The sequence below is a fragment of the Lemur catta genome, chromosome 10 (assembly GCF_020740605.2).
Source record: "Lemur catta isolate mLemCat1 chromosome 10, mLemCat1.pri, whole genome shotgun sequence".
Classification (NCBI taxonomy): Eukaryota; Metazoa; Chordata; class Mammalia; order Primates; family Lemuridae; genus Lemur; species Lemur catta.
The window spans coordinates 1,243,148-1,258,186 of record NC_059137.1 but is presented as its reverse complement, the minus strand read 5'-3'; the positions used below and the strand labels follow the sequence as shown (position 1 = coordinate 1,258,186).

General features: G+C 50.3%; 1 protein-coding gene and 1 non-coding gene across 2 annotated transcripts; both read right to left on the bottom strand.

Annotated features, from left to right (window-relative positions):
- Positions 1-707: 707 nt before the first annotated feature.
- On the bottom strand, positions 708-5,143 carry EDF1 (endothelial differentiation related factor 1). The gene is made up of 5 exons (XM_045562030.1): positions 4,970-5,143; positions 2,573-2,624; positions 2,065-2,225; positions 1,609-1,702; positions 708-938 (listed from the first exon to the last, which is right to left on the bottom strand). Exons 1-5 carry the CDS (start codon positions 5,045-5,047, stop codon positions 877-879), a joined length of 447 nt encoding a protein of 148 aa, XP_045417986.1. The 5' UTR covers positions 5,048-5,143; the 3' UTR covers positions 708-876.
- Positions 5,144-9,717: 4,574 nt separating this feature from the next.
- LOC123646720 lies at positions 9,718-9,824 on the bottom strand. The gene has a single exon (XR_006737982.1). It is a non-coding gene; the product is annotated as a U6 spliceosomal RNA (small nuclear RNA).
- Positions 9,825-15,039: the final 5,215 nt, after the last annotated feature.

The following is a 15,039-nucleotide window of genomic DNA, read 5'->3' as shown; positions in this document are numbered from 1 at the left end:
CCAGACCGGAGAGAGAAGGTGACTCTCTGGGGCCCTGATGGAGGACACAGTGGGCCGGTATCTCCGGCCCCAGGGCTAGTGCCTGAAGGTCCACCTGAGAGGCCTTGCTGTGGGTGGCTGTCCTCAGGGAAGGTGGTGACACATCTGCATAGCCAGGTGCTCCCTTCCTGCCCACAGGAAGGCTCTGCCCAGCCTCATAGACACCCATCTGTCCCAAGGAGCCATTGCTGTCCTGGTGGGCACAGCACCCTCACCAGCTGCTGGGCTCCTGCCTGTCCTGGGGACCCAGCCTCAGGGGAGGGCGGCAGTTGGTGCAGCTGGACAATGTCCTGCATGTTTGGAAACATGAGGCTGACTGATGTCCTGGCAGATGGATGCAGAGGTGACCACCCTGCAGAGAAAGAACGACCCGCAGAGCCCCCAGGGGACCCTACAGAGCCCGTCATGAGACGCCCCCCCCTTTTCCCACAAGGGGGCCAGCGTGCCAGGCATAAACCAGGCAGGGCACAAACTTTACCAGCTTCTCTTTAAAAGCCAGATTAGAGAAGCAGCTTCTGGTGACATCCTCAGTCCCATCCTGCGTGTAAGGTGGTCCCCAGGCTTATGACAATGGCTCCCAGGCAGACGCCCTGGGAGAGCAAGGCCATGCTCTGCGCCTCCATCGGAGGGACGGGAAGCAAGGAGGAAAAAAAGCCAGGAAAAGCAGGCACTTTGCAAGGTTTTCTTAGTTTGACAGCAGGTGTAGGTTGGGGAGGGGCCGCAAGCCTGACCCCGCGTTCCGCTCAGCCACGTGAGGAGGCGTACGTCGGTGCTGCTGGTCGGGAGGAACCAGCCAGACGAGATCAGCCGGAACACGCTGATTTCGAGGCTTTGTGCTCACTTCGCCCGGGGCCCCTTCTCGATGGGCTTTCCAATGTCCTTCCCCCGGAGCTTGAGGCCTGAAACGAGCCGTCCCGTCGGCCCCCTGACCACCGCTGCTCCCTGCTGCAGGGTCGAGGGACAGGGCAGCGCCAGGCTATCCCCGCCCAGCTGCTGTGAGAGGCGGAGGGGGCCCATCTCCCCTGAGCGCCAGCTCCCTCCGGTGTCGAGCTGGGAGGGAGTCGGGGAGAGGGTACCACTGTCACCCCCCACCCCGGACTTTCAACACCCAACACGCCCAGTTTCACATCTAATTCTGGAAAGAGGGTGAGTCTGACAATCTCAGGTGGTAGGGAGCGAACGCCTCTTCCCAGGGGGACGAGGGCAGCAGTCCCCTGTGGGCACCGCCTTCTGCCCACGCTGACACCAAGGGCCCTGAGAGAGCAGGATGTGGCATGTGGGCAGAGCAGTGGGGGGTGACGGGGGCACTGACTTGCTCTGTTCCCAGGCTAGGCTGACCAGCAGCAGGGGGCGGAGGGAATCTGCACCCAGGAGGGACCGAGACACCACTCCGGAGTCCCCGCCATCGTCCCAACAGCCCGCGCTGCCTGGGGCAGCTCAGCTCTCGGGCAAAGTCCCAGCAGCTTCGGAGAACAGGGCGCCCCAGGGGCCATGTCAGGCCTCCTGAGCCCTGTTCTCACCGGCCCCACCCGGGAGAGGGATGGCCACCCTGCCAAGACAGACACTCACCGATGGCTCTCTCGATTTTGCCCAGAACCTGGTTATTAGGAATAGCCCGTCCACTCTCATAGTCTGCGATCACTTGTGGCTTTTCGTTGATTTTCTAAAGAGAAGATGTGCTTTATACACATCAGTTCAGTAAGGACATGGTGGAAAACTGAAGTGAGACACACACAGGGCAGCCACCTTCCAGGAGAGCAGGTCTCGGCCACTGTCCCCCCAGCCCGGACAGACAGCAGCGCTCAGAGGCTGTGGGGCCTGCACCCGCGTGTGGCCGTGTCTCAGGTGAGGACGGTGCAGCTGGTCTGACCTGGCTGCCCCAGGCCTTGGGGCCCCTGGGGGCAAGTGCAAACTGAAGCCCCCAAAGTCACAGGTGGTGGAGCCCACCCTCCAGGTGCTGGCTGCACGCCAGCCACCGCCTGCCTGCACCACAGTCCCGGGGGAAGGAGAGCTGTCGCGCCTCACCGTGGCCAGGTCCTTCTGTGTGAGCCCCTTGCTCTGCCGACCCTGTTGGATGACTTTGCCCACTTCGAGAGTCACCCTGTCATGGTGTAGCTCCTCTGTCTCCCGGTCCAGCTTGGCTGTGTTCTTGGTGATCGAGTGCTGTTTGTTCTGGCCGGCAGCCCCTGGAGTGAGGCGAGAGCAGAAGAGGGGGTCTAGAATTAACCCAAGGCAGAACGATTTCACAATGGAAACCAGACCCAGAGGGTGGGCTCCACCACCTGGCAACTTTGAGGTCTTCGGTTTGCCCTTGCCCCCAGGGACCCCAATTCTGCCCCAAATTCAGCCCCACAAACCTGGAATTCCAGAGTTTTCTCTCAGTTATGGGAAGTGGGCAGAAGGCAACAGTCCCTGCTGCCCTCACACCAACCAGAGCTGCTCTGAGAAAACCCCAGACACTTCCTAGCTGGCGTCAGCGGTACACAGTCCCTGAGTCCTGACACATGTCCCCGGTGGAAACGTGGGTACCTACATTTCTTGGAAGTCTCCACATCTTCTCCTCGTCTCTGGGCCGCTAAGATGGCCTAGAAAATTGGAAAATGTTTTTTTTGATCAAAAGTAGCTTTGCCAGTGTCTAGCACACACAAATTTAGGCTGCTGTTAGCCAATTAGCATGTTGCTAATGACCAGTGGTTTTTTTTTTTGTTTTTTTTTTGAGACAGAGTCTCACTTTGTTGCCCGGGCTAGAGTGAGTGCCGTGGTGTCAGCCTAGCTCACAGCAACCTCAAACTCCTGGGCTTAAGCGATCCTACTGCCTCAGCCTCCCGAGTAGCTGGGACTACAGGCATGTGCCACCATGCCCGGCTAATTTTTTCTATATATATTTTTTTAGTTGTCCAGATAATTTTTATTTCTATTTTTAGTAGAGACGGGGTCTCACTCAGGCTGGTCTCGAACTCCTGACCTCGAGCGATCCACCCGCCTCAGCCTCCCAGAGGGCTAGGATTACAGGCATGAGCCACCGCGCCCAGCCTGACCAGTGGTTTTGAAGGACTGACATACAATGCTGAGTTTAATAATCCAAGCTCATTATACAAAACCCTCTAAATCGAATATCCTGGAAACTCACAATAAACTGCTGCTAAAAAAAGAAAAACAGATCACTTCGTTTGCTGTTGAGAAAAACAATCTACTGGATTGTTCTTTTTTTTTTTTTTTTTTTAAGAGACAGGACCTCACTATGTTGCCCTGGCTGGTCTTTAACTCCTGGCCTCAAGCTATCTTCCCAGGTAACCCAGATTACTGGCAAGTACTAACGGATTCTTTCTAGAAATCATATTTGAAACACATTGACTTCTTTGCTAGACTCTCCTGCAGAAGCAGGAAGGAACACCAAGTGTTGGCCTAGTGTGGCCTTCCTCCCTGAATCTGGCTCCTAATAAAACAGAGATGACACATCTCATGGAAACCTGCATTCCCCCTGGAAACATTGCCAATAACAATGATGCTGTTTGATCTATAGTCACTGATTATTAATCTAATGTATTTGTTGAGGCTTCTAAGAGTCCACAGGAGCAACTTGCAGGACATTCTAAGTGTGATATGTTCCAAGATGCTTTCTACAAAATTGTTCACGACTGCTAACTTGTGGCTACTAAGTTTCCTTTAAAAGAAAAGGGCAGGCCGGGTGCGGCGGCTCACGCCTGTAATCCTAGCACTCTGGGAGGCCGAGGCTGGTGGATCGCTCGAGGTCAGGAGTTCGAGACCAGCCTGAGCAAGAGCAAGACCCCGTCTCTACTAAAAAAAATAGAAAGAAATTCTCTGGCCAACTAAAATATACATATAGAAAAAATTAACCGGGCATGGTGGCGCATGCCTGTAGTACCAGCCTCTCGGGAGGCTGAGGCAGTAGGATCGCTTAAGCCCAGGAGTTTGAGGTTGCTGTGAGCTAGGCTGACGCCACGGCACTCACTCTAGCCCGGGCAACACAGCAAGACTCTGTCTCAAAAAAAAAAAAAAAAGGGCAACTGGATTTGGTTTTAACCATGCCACTGGTAAGCCCAGAGGAGATCAGTACATGTCCGACACCAGGACTCCCAGGACCCCAGCTTGTCCTGGCCTGACTGGCACTCGGTGCCATCCTGAGGGTACAAACCAAGCAGGGGCAGTGACTGAACAGCACTCCCCACATTACATTTGAGGCACAGCTGCCCTGAGGGTGGGTCAGCCACACTAGCAACTCCTTCCACCCGAACAGTGTTCAGAGCATGCCCTTCTACCCTTGCAACTGGAGGGAGCAGGATCCATCCGCACGGAGTCTCTAGGCCACCTCAGACCAGGGACAGGCACTCCCCGTCCCCAACCCCCCTCTGGTCACCCAGCTCTGTGCCCTCCTCGTCTCCCACCCTGCCTCTTAACTGCTGTCCACCCACTGGTCCCTCCAGCCCAGTCCCGCCCCATCCCTGTCCCCGCCTCTGGGTCCCACCTTCTGCCCCATCCTAGCACCTGACTCCACCAACAGTCCCCGCCCCGTCCCAGTCCCTTCCCTGACCCCGTCCTCCCTGGTCCCAGCCCAGTCCCAGGTCCAGGCTCGCCCTGTCCCCTGCCCCATCACCCCTCCCGTCCACTGGCCCTCGCCCTCACACTGGTCCCCAACCCTAAGCCCGCCCCAGTCTCCTGACCCTTGTCGCTGTCCGTCACCCCGTCCGCCGACCCCGCCCGTTCCCTGCTCCCTCTTCTTCCTGAACTCCTGCCCCCAGCCCACTTCGGTGCCCCGCACCCTAACCCCAGTCCCCGGCCCAGTCTCCGTCCCCTGACGGGCCTCCACCCCCTGCCCCGCCCCAGCCCTCGACCACCGTCCTCCCGCCAGCCCCCAGCCTTGCCCTGGCCCCGGCCCAGCGACTAGCCCGGCCGCCCCGCGGCGAGGCACCTGCTTGGATTTGGCCTGGGCAGCTGTGGGGCCCTTCTTGCGCAGCACCGTCACGGTGTCCCAGTCGCTCTCGGCCATGGCGCGGAGGGCGGGGGCGGCGGTCCGTCCGGCGGCTCCGCAGCAGCTGCTCGAGACCCGGCGCAGTGACGCGACGTCCCCTCGTCGCCTCCCCGCTTCCGGCGCCTGCGCCGCGGCCCCGCCTCCGGCTCCCATTGGCCAGCGACTCGGGGGGCGGGCACTTCCCGCAGCCCGGGACCAATCCGTGCCCGGCTCGTCTGAGGGAACGCCAGGGTCGCGCGCGGGCGTCGTGCGGCGGGCGACGTCGGGGCCCGGGCCTCCGGGAGAGTCACCGCCGCTGGGGGGCGCAGGGCGGGGGCCAAGCTGGCGGGGAGGGCGGGCTGGGGCCGCGGGGAAGGCGGGGTGCGGGGGAAGGGAGCCCGGGCAGCGGGCCGCACTGGGCCCGCGGGAGGAAAGTGGGCACGGGGAGCCTGGGCCCGGCGTCCCGGCCCCGCGGGCCCTGTGGCCTCTGGGCGAGCCGAGGCGGCCGCAGCCGCACCTGACTCGCGGCTGGCCCAGGCCTGCCTTTCCCGGGTGGCGGCCCGGCCACGTGGGCGAAGCGGTCCGGAGCGGCAGCTGGAGGCCGCCCGTCGGTTTCCCTGCGCTTCCACTTTGGTTCTGTTTCCTGCCCTTTTGCCGCCCTGCGCACAATTTGAAGTTCTGTCTCTCGGGAGCTGCGCTCATATAATGCAAGAATGTTGGGGACAGAGGCAAGGGCAGGTTTTGTGGGGCCTGAAACATAGACAACTCGGAGGGGGGCTCTCTTTAAGAAAAATACTGCAAAATTATGAAAACAAAATTAGTTACAAAAATGAATGTTTTTGCATAATATATTTTGTATAATGTATAAGACATATATATTTTTTTACAATAACCCTGTAATGTAGTTTACAGGTATTTTACAATAATTTTTATAAAGAGAAAAGTAATCAGTAAGTTATAATTTTTTATTTAAAAATTTTTTTTAGTTTTTTTCTCTTTAGAGACAGGGTCTCACTATGTTACTCAGGCTGGACTCCTTCCTGGGCTCAAGGGAGCCTCCCGCCTCAGCCCCCAAGTAGCTGTGACTACAGGCGTGCGTCTGGCTTAGTTACAAGTTTTTAAAAAACATAGTCTCTGGCAGACTTAGCATGAAACATAAACTAAAAAGAGAAAAAAAAATTAAACATCAATTTCACAAGCATCACAATATTCAGAAAAACAACAATTATATGAATTAACTGATGCAGCTCGTTAATGTTTTTGCTTACCATTTCTGCCTGCATTCTCTTTGATCGTCTCATCACAATTTTGCAGAATTGTTTTATAGAAAAAAGAGAAAGATGATTCAGACATTTCTCTGGTGTGCTTGATCAAATCTGTATCTAATGGTATTGACATTGGTTTGGGGAAAACAAGGTTTCCGGGCTTCAAATGGATGAGCTCGCTACAGCACTGCTGCAAGTCTGTGCACTGTGTAGGTAAGTACTCGCAGCCTTGGAAGATGTTCCTGTTCCTGGACAGCCGGCAGGCACGTGACTGGAGTGCCTGAAGGTATCCCATGAACCCTGACTAAGTGCACCTCAACTTAAGTTCCCCTTAGTCACGTGCCAAAAATGCCTGCAGCCACTCCAGTGGCACTGGACCCCAGGGAGAGTGTGAGGAAGGTGGATCTGCCTGGAAAGAGGCAGCGGTCGTAGCAGATTGCAGGTGAAGTGTCCTACTTGGCCAGTAACAGCACCGACCTCGGGAACCCATAGGGAGGCCCCTCCTAGAGCTGTGGCGGGAACAACCTGCACATGAAGCTGAGCCAGCTTCGTAGTGTAACTGCTCTAGTTGGCATCCGCTGGGAGAAGGGACATCTAGACCTAACTGTCCTCTGTAGGTGTCCACCAGGAGTTTGAGGTTGCTGTGAGCTAGGCTGATGCCATGGCACTCTAGCCTGGGCAACAGAGTGAGACTCTGTCTCAAAAAAAAAAAGAAAGAAAAAAAAAAAAAGAAAATTCCAAAGCTTTCTGGAAAACAACAACAAAAAAAATGTCTATTCGCTTCCATGTGTAAATCTGAGTTTCTCTGGTGTCATTTCCTTTCAGCCTTAACTAACAATTTTCCTTAGTGTTTTGTAGTACTGTCTGCTGTAAATAAATGGTTTCATCTTTCATTTAACTGCAAGTGTCTCTATTTTACCCTGCTCTTGAAGGATATAGTATTTATACATGTTGTCCAGTTGCCTTCTGACTTCCATCGGTCCCAGTGAGAAGTCAGCGAGTATCTCCCTGGTCCCCTGCAGGTGGTGTGACATGTCCCCTGGCTACTTCAAGATTTCCCCATGATCTTCAGTGTTCCTGTTGTGTGCCCAAGTAAGTGTACTTTCCTCTGTGTCTATCCTGCTTGGGTTCACTGATCTTAGATCTTGTACATCGGTAAAGTTTCACTAGTATTCAAATACTTTTATTTTTCTGTCCCACTCTTTTTTTCCTTCTGGGACTCCAATTTAATGTACGTAATTCCACTTGGTATGTCCTGTAGTTCTTTTTCTCAATCTTTATTTTCTTCATCCTTCAGACTGTATACTTTCTGTGGTTCTTTCTTCAGGATTACTGATCTTTTTATCCACCATCTCCAATATATTAAGCCCAAACAAAGAAATTTTCATTTCAGATATTGTACTTTTTATACTTCTCAGTAGTATGATTTCCATTTGATTCTTTTCAGTGGTTTCCACTTCTCTGTTGAGATTCCCCATTTGTTTGTAAGTTAAGCTATGTTTCAAGTCTTTGAACATATTTATAACCAGTGCATCAAAGTCTTCATCTTCTAAATCCAACATCTGGGTTAGTGCAGGGTCTTTTCTATTGATTGCTGTGCTCCCTGGTTACAGGACGTTTTCCTGCTTCTCTGGATGTCCAGTAAATTTGTGCTGGACACCATGGAAGTCACGTTGTATGGAGTCTGGATTACAGTGTCTGTCTTTGTGGAGTTTTGCGTTTATTCTGGCAGGCAGTGCGTACGCTGATGGCTCTCCTTGATCCTGCCGAGACTTGGTCTAAGCTCCAGAGTAGGTCTTAATCTAGGTCTTGACCCTTGTTCTCAATTTTTCTGGAGACTCAGCTGAATACCTGGGTGTTAACGAGGACTCTGATATGGGTAAGGAAGACTTCCAGTGTCTCAGTGCTGTCAGCCTCTGGTGTCTTCAGCCCCTCAGTTCTGCAGCAGCTGCTCTACGCCAGACTGCTTGGGGTCTTGCCCTCTTCTGCACAGTCACTCACTCGGCTGAGGACCCGTAAGAGATTTCTGGACCCTGCTGTGCAGCCCCCTCCTCTCTGCTGTTCCATTCTGCCAATTCCAGCTACTCATGCTGCCTGGAACTCTGACTTCCATCTCCTCACTCTAGCAGGACTGCCACATTTGCCTGGTGTCCACCTCTCTGTGACGAGGTTAAGAAATTGTTCCCAAGCAGAAAGCCAGAGAGAATGTGGGTCAACCTCATGTGTTTCCCTTCTCTTGGATTCTCAGTCTTACACTGCCTGTTTCCCACTGGCTGAAAACAGTCACTTCCTGTATTTTGTCCAATTTTATAGTTGTTTATGGTGAGTGGTAACACCAGTGCTAGTTACTTTGTCATGAGTAAAAGTGGATTTTCCAGAATTTCATCTTCTCAAATGTTTCTTGGTCTGCAACTTCATCTAAAATGCTTCTTACAGAGGACTTATTATTTAGAATTCTTTTCTTTTTTTTCTTTTTTTTTGAGACAGAGTCTCGCTCTGTTGCCCTGGTTAGAGTGTTGTGGTGTCAGCCTAGCTCACAGCAACCTCACACTCCCGGGCTCAAGCGATCCTCCTGCCTCAGCCTCCTGAGTAGCTGGGACTACAGGCATGCGCCACCATGCCCGCCTAATTTTTTCTATATATATTTTTAGTTGTCCAGCTAATTTCTGTTTTTAGTAGAGATGGGGTTTCGCTCTTGCTCAGGCTGGTCTCGAACTCCAGAGCTCAAACGATCCTCCCGCCTCAGCCTCCCAGAGTGCTAGGATTACAGGCATGAACCACCGTGCCCGGCCCCACTAATTTTTTAATTTCTTACAGAGATGGGGTTTTGCTATTGCTCAGGCTGGTCTCGTGGTTCAAGGGATCCTCCCACTTTGCTAAGATTACAGGTGTGAGCCACCACACCCAGCCTGTTTAGATTAAAATTTTAGTGAACACTCTTATCCTGGTCTCTTTTGATTTGGTTTAACTCTGATCTCTTGCTTTTTTTCTGAACATTTTCCAAGAGCAAAAATGAACATTCTAAATGGTGGGTACAGGATGGCCAATTAAAAGCCACTAGGGTAGGTTGGTCACCACCATCTTAAACACTGGTTTAAACTGACATTCCCTGACAGGATTTATAGGATTTTCTTTGCTCTTAGAAGATCAATAAGGAACAGAATGGAATTCTCAAACGTTAAGGCATGCCAGGTTTTCTGGGATTCCAGCTGGCTAACGTGGCCCATTCTTATGTACATTTTTAAACTGATGAGCAAAATTATATCAAGGAAAATTGACACTCCCAATGAGCTCAAGTGGTCATTATTTGAGAAAGCTGCAGCTACAGAGTTAAGATGTAGAATCTTCTAAGTTCTCTGTTCATGTTTTTTCCTGCCTACTTTGTTTTTAAATTTTTTCAAATTTCAGCATATTACGGGGGTACAGATGTTTAGGTTATGTATATAACATATGGAACGCTTCATGAATTTGCATGTCATCCTTGCACAGGGGCCATGCTAATCTTCTTTGTATCATTCCAGTTTTAGTATATGTGCTGCCGAAGCGAGCACCCTGCCTACTTTGAATCTTCTGACTTTTCTACTAGTGTTGAGACAGACCTCACTGCTTATAGCATTCCATCCAAGACTTTAAAAACAGAAGTCTTAGTCCATCGTGGTGGCTCATGTCTGTAATCCCAGCACTTTGGGAGGCCAAGACGGGAGGGTCACTTGAGGCCAGGAGTTAGAGACCAGCCTGGGCAATGCATAAAAACCCTGTCTCTACAAAAGATAAAAATTAGCCTGGCATGGTAGTGACAACTGTAGTCCAGCTACTTGGGCGACTGAAGCAGGAGGATTGTTTGAGCCCAGGAGTGTGAGGCTGCAGTGGGCTATGATGACACCACTGCACTTTACCTCCTGGGGTGACAGAGTGAGACTCTGTCTCCAAAAAAAAAAAAAACAAAGAACAACAAAAAAAAAAACAGCGGTGGTCTAGCACCTCTTGTATTATCCCGGATAGAGCTGGAGCCCATTCTGCTAAGTGAAGTGTCACAAGAATGGAGAAACAAGCACCACATGTACTCACCATCAAATTGGTTTGACTGACTTAAGTGACCGACACTTAAGTGCACATGTAGTAGTGACGTTCATCGAGTGTGGGGCAGGTGGGAGAGGTAGGAGAAGGGTATATTCACACCTAATGGGTGTGGTGTGCACTGTCTAGGGTATGGACATGCTTGAAGCTCTGACTTGGGTGGGGCAAAGGCAATATATGCAACCTAAACATTTGTACCCCCATAATGTGCTAAAATAAAATTTAAAAAGTATAAGCAAATGAAAAAATAATACAAATAAAAAATGTATTTACTAATAAAAAAAGTTTAACCCTAAACTCATTTGAGACCAAAAAAAGTGGGGTAGGGGAGACTTTTAATCAAAAAAAAAAAAAAAAAAAAACACAAGGCCTGGGTGTGGTAGTTCACACCTGAAGTCTCAGCACTTTGGGAGGCTGAGGCAGGAGGATCACTTGAGGCCAGGAGTTTGAGCTGACCGTGAGCTGTGTCACTGCACAGCAGCCTGGGCAACAGAGTGAGACCCTCTCTCTGGAAAAAAAAAATAAGAATACTCATAAGTCGTTTCTGATTCTGGAGGAATCAGGAAGGGAATAAAAGCAAATGCTTCCATCTCCGTTCACAAAGTATACTTTATCAAATTGTTGAAACTATAGATAGCTTATGAGAGAAATTTTTCTTAAATCTAGAAGACAAAGCATTTAAGGGCTAATGTTTTAAATAAAAGTCATAAAACATTATCTTCATCATCAATTACTTAATTTCATGTAATCAGTTTTGTCTTGATCTTGATTAGCAATTTCATGAACCCATCAGTTTATTAGATTTCTGGAAATTTTTTAGTCCATTGATCTTAAAGTTATCAGGACTCTGTGCTCAAGAGTACATGTAGGTTGGAAATGGTTTTCTCTTATAATTTCAAGGGCACATGCCATTGTGTTCTGGTTGCTATTATCACTGTGGAATGTCTCATGTCTTTGTGGTCGTCCATCCTTCATATGTGACCTTTGTGGGATCTTGTCGCCACCCCATCTGGACAGCTTCAGGACCTTTTATTTATGGTCATCGTTCTTTAATTTCATGGCGAGAGACTGGTGTGGCTTAGTCCATCCACTGCTTAGCATTCTCAGCCCTCTAAATTTGGAAAATAATGCCATTTAGGGGATATTTCCTTGTGCTAGTTACTTCTTTCCCCTTTGCTATGGTTGGAAGGTGTCCTCCCAAAATCGTGTGTGGGAAACTTAATCCCCAAAGCAGCAGTGCTGAGGTGGTGCCCAATGAGAAGCAGTCAGGTCGTGAGGACAGAATGGATGGATGCCATTATCTCAGGAGTGGGCTGGTTGTAAGAGAGGGAGTTCGGCCTCATTTCTCTCCCTCCCGTCCCACCCTGCCCCGTCTTGGCTCTCACGCCCTTCTCCCCGTGTGAGAATGACGCTCCTTCTCCAGGGGATGCTACATCTAAGGCGCCATGTCAGAAACAAAGATCAGGCCCTCATCAGACTCCAAACCTGCTGGCACCTAATTGTTGAACATCTCAGCCTACAGAACTGTAAGAAATAGACCTCTGCTCTTTATTAATTACCCAGTCTCAGGTATTCTGTGGTAGCAGCACGAAACAAAGACACCCATTACCATTTATTCCCACTTTCTGGAATTCCTCTTACTAAGATTTTAGGATTCCTGGATGAAACTCTAATGTTTTCTTTTCTTTTCTTCTTGTTCTTCTTCTTTTTTTTTTTTTTTTTTTTTTGAGGCAGGGTCTTGCTTTGTTGCCCGGGCACCATCATGGCTCACAGCAACCTCAAACTCCTGGGCTCAAGCGATCCTCCCGCCTCAGCCTCCCATTGTGCTGGTACTACAGGTGTGAGTCACCACACCCGGCCTCTTTTCTATTTTTAAACTCCTTTTCTTTCTGTTCTAATTTTGGGAGATTTCCTCAATGTATAACCCTTTTATCTACATTTTAATATCACATTTTTAATTTCTAAGCGCTCCTTCTTAGTTTACGTATTCCTTTTATAGTACTGAATTTTACAGCATTCTGTCTCACGAGTGCTTTTTCCTCTGAGATGACTAATTTAGTTCTTTTCACATGTTCTTCTGGTCCCTGTACCCGCCCTCCTCCCTCAGTATGGCGCTCTGTCTTTTCTTCAAGTGTCTGCGGGTCCTTGGCTGTCTGTCCTCTTGCAGCTGGCAGCCTTCTGTGCCTGGCAGGATTTTCCAGTGTTAGTTCCACAGCGGGGCGATTGCGTAGGACAGGGCTACTTCTTCTGGTGTCCCAAAGAGCAACATGCGGCCTCCTCACCGTGTCCTGCTTAGCCTGGCTGCTGGCCTCATGGGAGCCACCGGGGAAGGACTAAGCCTGGTGTCCCTTAGGCCAGAGAGCCCCAAGGTCTGTCACCTCCAGCCAGCTGTAGGAGAATGGGAAAGTCACATTGCTATGCTAGCTGGCGAGGGGCTCTGGGGGCCCAGCTGCTCCTCACACAGAGTCCTGGCCAGTCCTGGAGTGTTCAGCCCCTCTGGGCAGCCCAGCCGGCACAGGTGCCCAGGCCTCTCCACGTGCACAGCGCCAATGCAGCGCATCTCTCTCCGACCTCACCTCCTCCCGCAAATTGGAGGGAAAACCCAAAGAGCAGATGTTAAGTAACAAAATGTTTTCTAACATTATTCCTGTGTGCCAGGAATCTTACATAATTTTGTTGGATTAAGTGCTAAACAATTGCTGCAGTGACTGCTGAGTTTTGGTGGAGAGCTAAGCTCTGCATGACACAACTTCACATTCTACATGGAAACCAGCTGCATGCTGTGCTTCTAGAGGAAGTCCCTGGAATTCGGGTGCAGTGTGTACTTCCAACCCTGGGGGCACTTTGTGCTCCTCCATTTCAACACCAAAGTGCGACGTTAGCCATAGCTGAGTGATTTCCATCATCAGTCCACATGGCCACATGGAGTTTTCATTTGAATTTACAATTTTTTCGACTGCATAGACCTCTGAAGGCCAGTAGAATCAGCTTCAAAGAAACAAAGACAGAATCAGTTACTGGAATGTACCATGAAACAGGTTATAAGTCTCTGATGTTGCATCTTCTGTTGAAGGTTCTTCATAACTGTGTGTCTGTGGTTTTAAGTGAAAGAAAATTTTCAAAATTCAGGTTAATAAAAAGTGCTCTTTGATCAACAATGAACAAAAATAGATGAGCAAACATGGCCAGAGTGTCTATTAAAACAGTACAAGAGGCCGGGCGGGGTGGCTCACGCCTGTAATCCTAGCACTCTGGGAGGCCAAGGTGGGTGGATCGCTCGAGGTCAGGAGTTCGAGACCAGCCTGAGCAAGAGCAAGACCCCGTCTCTACTAAAAATAGAAAGAAATTATCTGGCCAACTAAGATATATATAGAAAAAATTAGCCGGGCATGGTGGCGCATGCCTGTAGTCCCAGCTACTCGGGAGGCTGAGGCAGTAGGATTGCTTAAGCTCAGGAGTTTGAGGTTGCTGTGAGCTGGGCTGACGCCACGGCACTCACTCTAGCCAGGGCAACAAAGTGACACTCGGTCTCAAAACAAACAAACAAAAAAAACAGTACAAGAAAAAGACCAACTTGACAAAGTTGTCAAATTGCAGACATTAAAACTCAAAACCAGAAACTGGACTATGATATTGTTATTCATTAATGTCAAAATCTGATATAGTGCTGTAAGTACCCCTCCCGTCTTGTTTTTGGAAAAGCACATTAATGTAATGGCAGTTTTAGTTAAATCTTTTTTTTCAGATCTCTGTCACCGAGGCTGGAGTGCAGTGGCGTCATTATAGCTCACTGCAGCCTCCAACTCCTGCGCTCAGGCAATCCTCTTGCCTCAGCCTCCCAGCCCCCAGTATCTAGGATTACAGGCACATACCACCATGCCTGACTAGCTTTTCCTTATTTTTTTGTAGAGATGGAGTCTTGCTATGTTGCCCAGGCTGGTCTCAAACTCCTGGCCTTGAAGGATCCTTCTGCCTCAGCCTCCCAATGTGCTGAGAATATAAGTGTAAGCCCCTGCACCCATCCTAATGTAATGTAATTTTAATCCATGAGTATTTCCCCTTTTTTGTAAAGTTTATTCAGTGTACTTGCCTCCCTGCCCTGGCCAAGTGGGTGAGCCGCTGCTGCCCACAGCAGCACCTACTCTGATCCGGGCTCAGGCTGTACTGTCCCCCAGGGGCACCCACTCCCTCAGTTCAGGGCACCAAGGCTGCCTCTGTCCCCATCCCCAGGCTTGAATCATGGTGCTCTTTGCTGTTCCTGAGACCCCAGCCCCCAGGGAGTGGGAAGATGCTGCAGCCCTTGCTGACTCTGCCCAGGGACATCTCCCCACCCACCCTTGCCCTTGGTGGGGTGACTTTTGCTTTCTTTTTGGCAGGAAGAAACTCCTGTGGGAATCCCCTGAGCAATCCAACGACCAGAGTGAGTCACCCCTTTCTGAGCCAGCAAGAGGCAAGTTCTCAGGACATTAATGTCACCCGCTTCCAAGCTGGTGGGTGGGGTGGGCTGGCCACTTCCCCATCAGGGCATGCCTCTGAGCCCCTTTGCCCCAAGGCTTGTCATCCGAACCTTTGTTTTAAAGTGTGTGTGTTTGTGTGTGTGTGAGAGAGAGAGAGAGAAAATATTTTGAAAACAGTAAAGTGTAAATAAACAAAGGCATTTTCGTGGTAGAATCACTGAGGCAAGTATTG

Excerpts from the sequence above, each read along its gene's own strand:
- EDF1 (XM_045562030.1), bottom strand. The coding sequence starts at position 5,047 with ATGGCCGAGAGCGACTGGGACACCGTGACGGTGCTGCGCAAGAAGGGC. Across the intron at positions 2,625-4,969 it reads CCCAGGCCAAATCCAAGCAG|GCCATCTTAGCGGCCCAGAG; the intron begins GTGCCTCGCCGC and ends CCAATTTTCTAG. Across the intron at positions 2,226-2,572 it reads TGTGGAGACTTCCAAGAAAT|GGGCTGCCGGCCAGAACAAA; the intron begins GTAGGTACCCAC and ends GCCTCACTCCAG.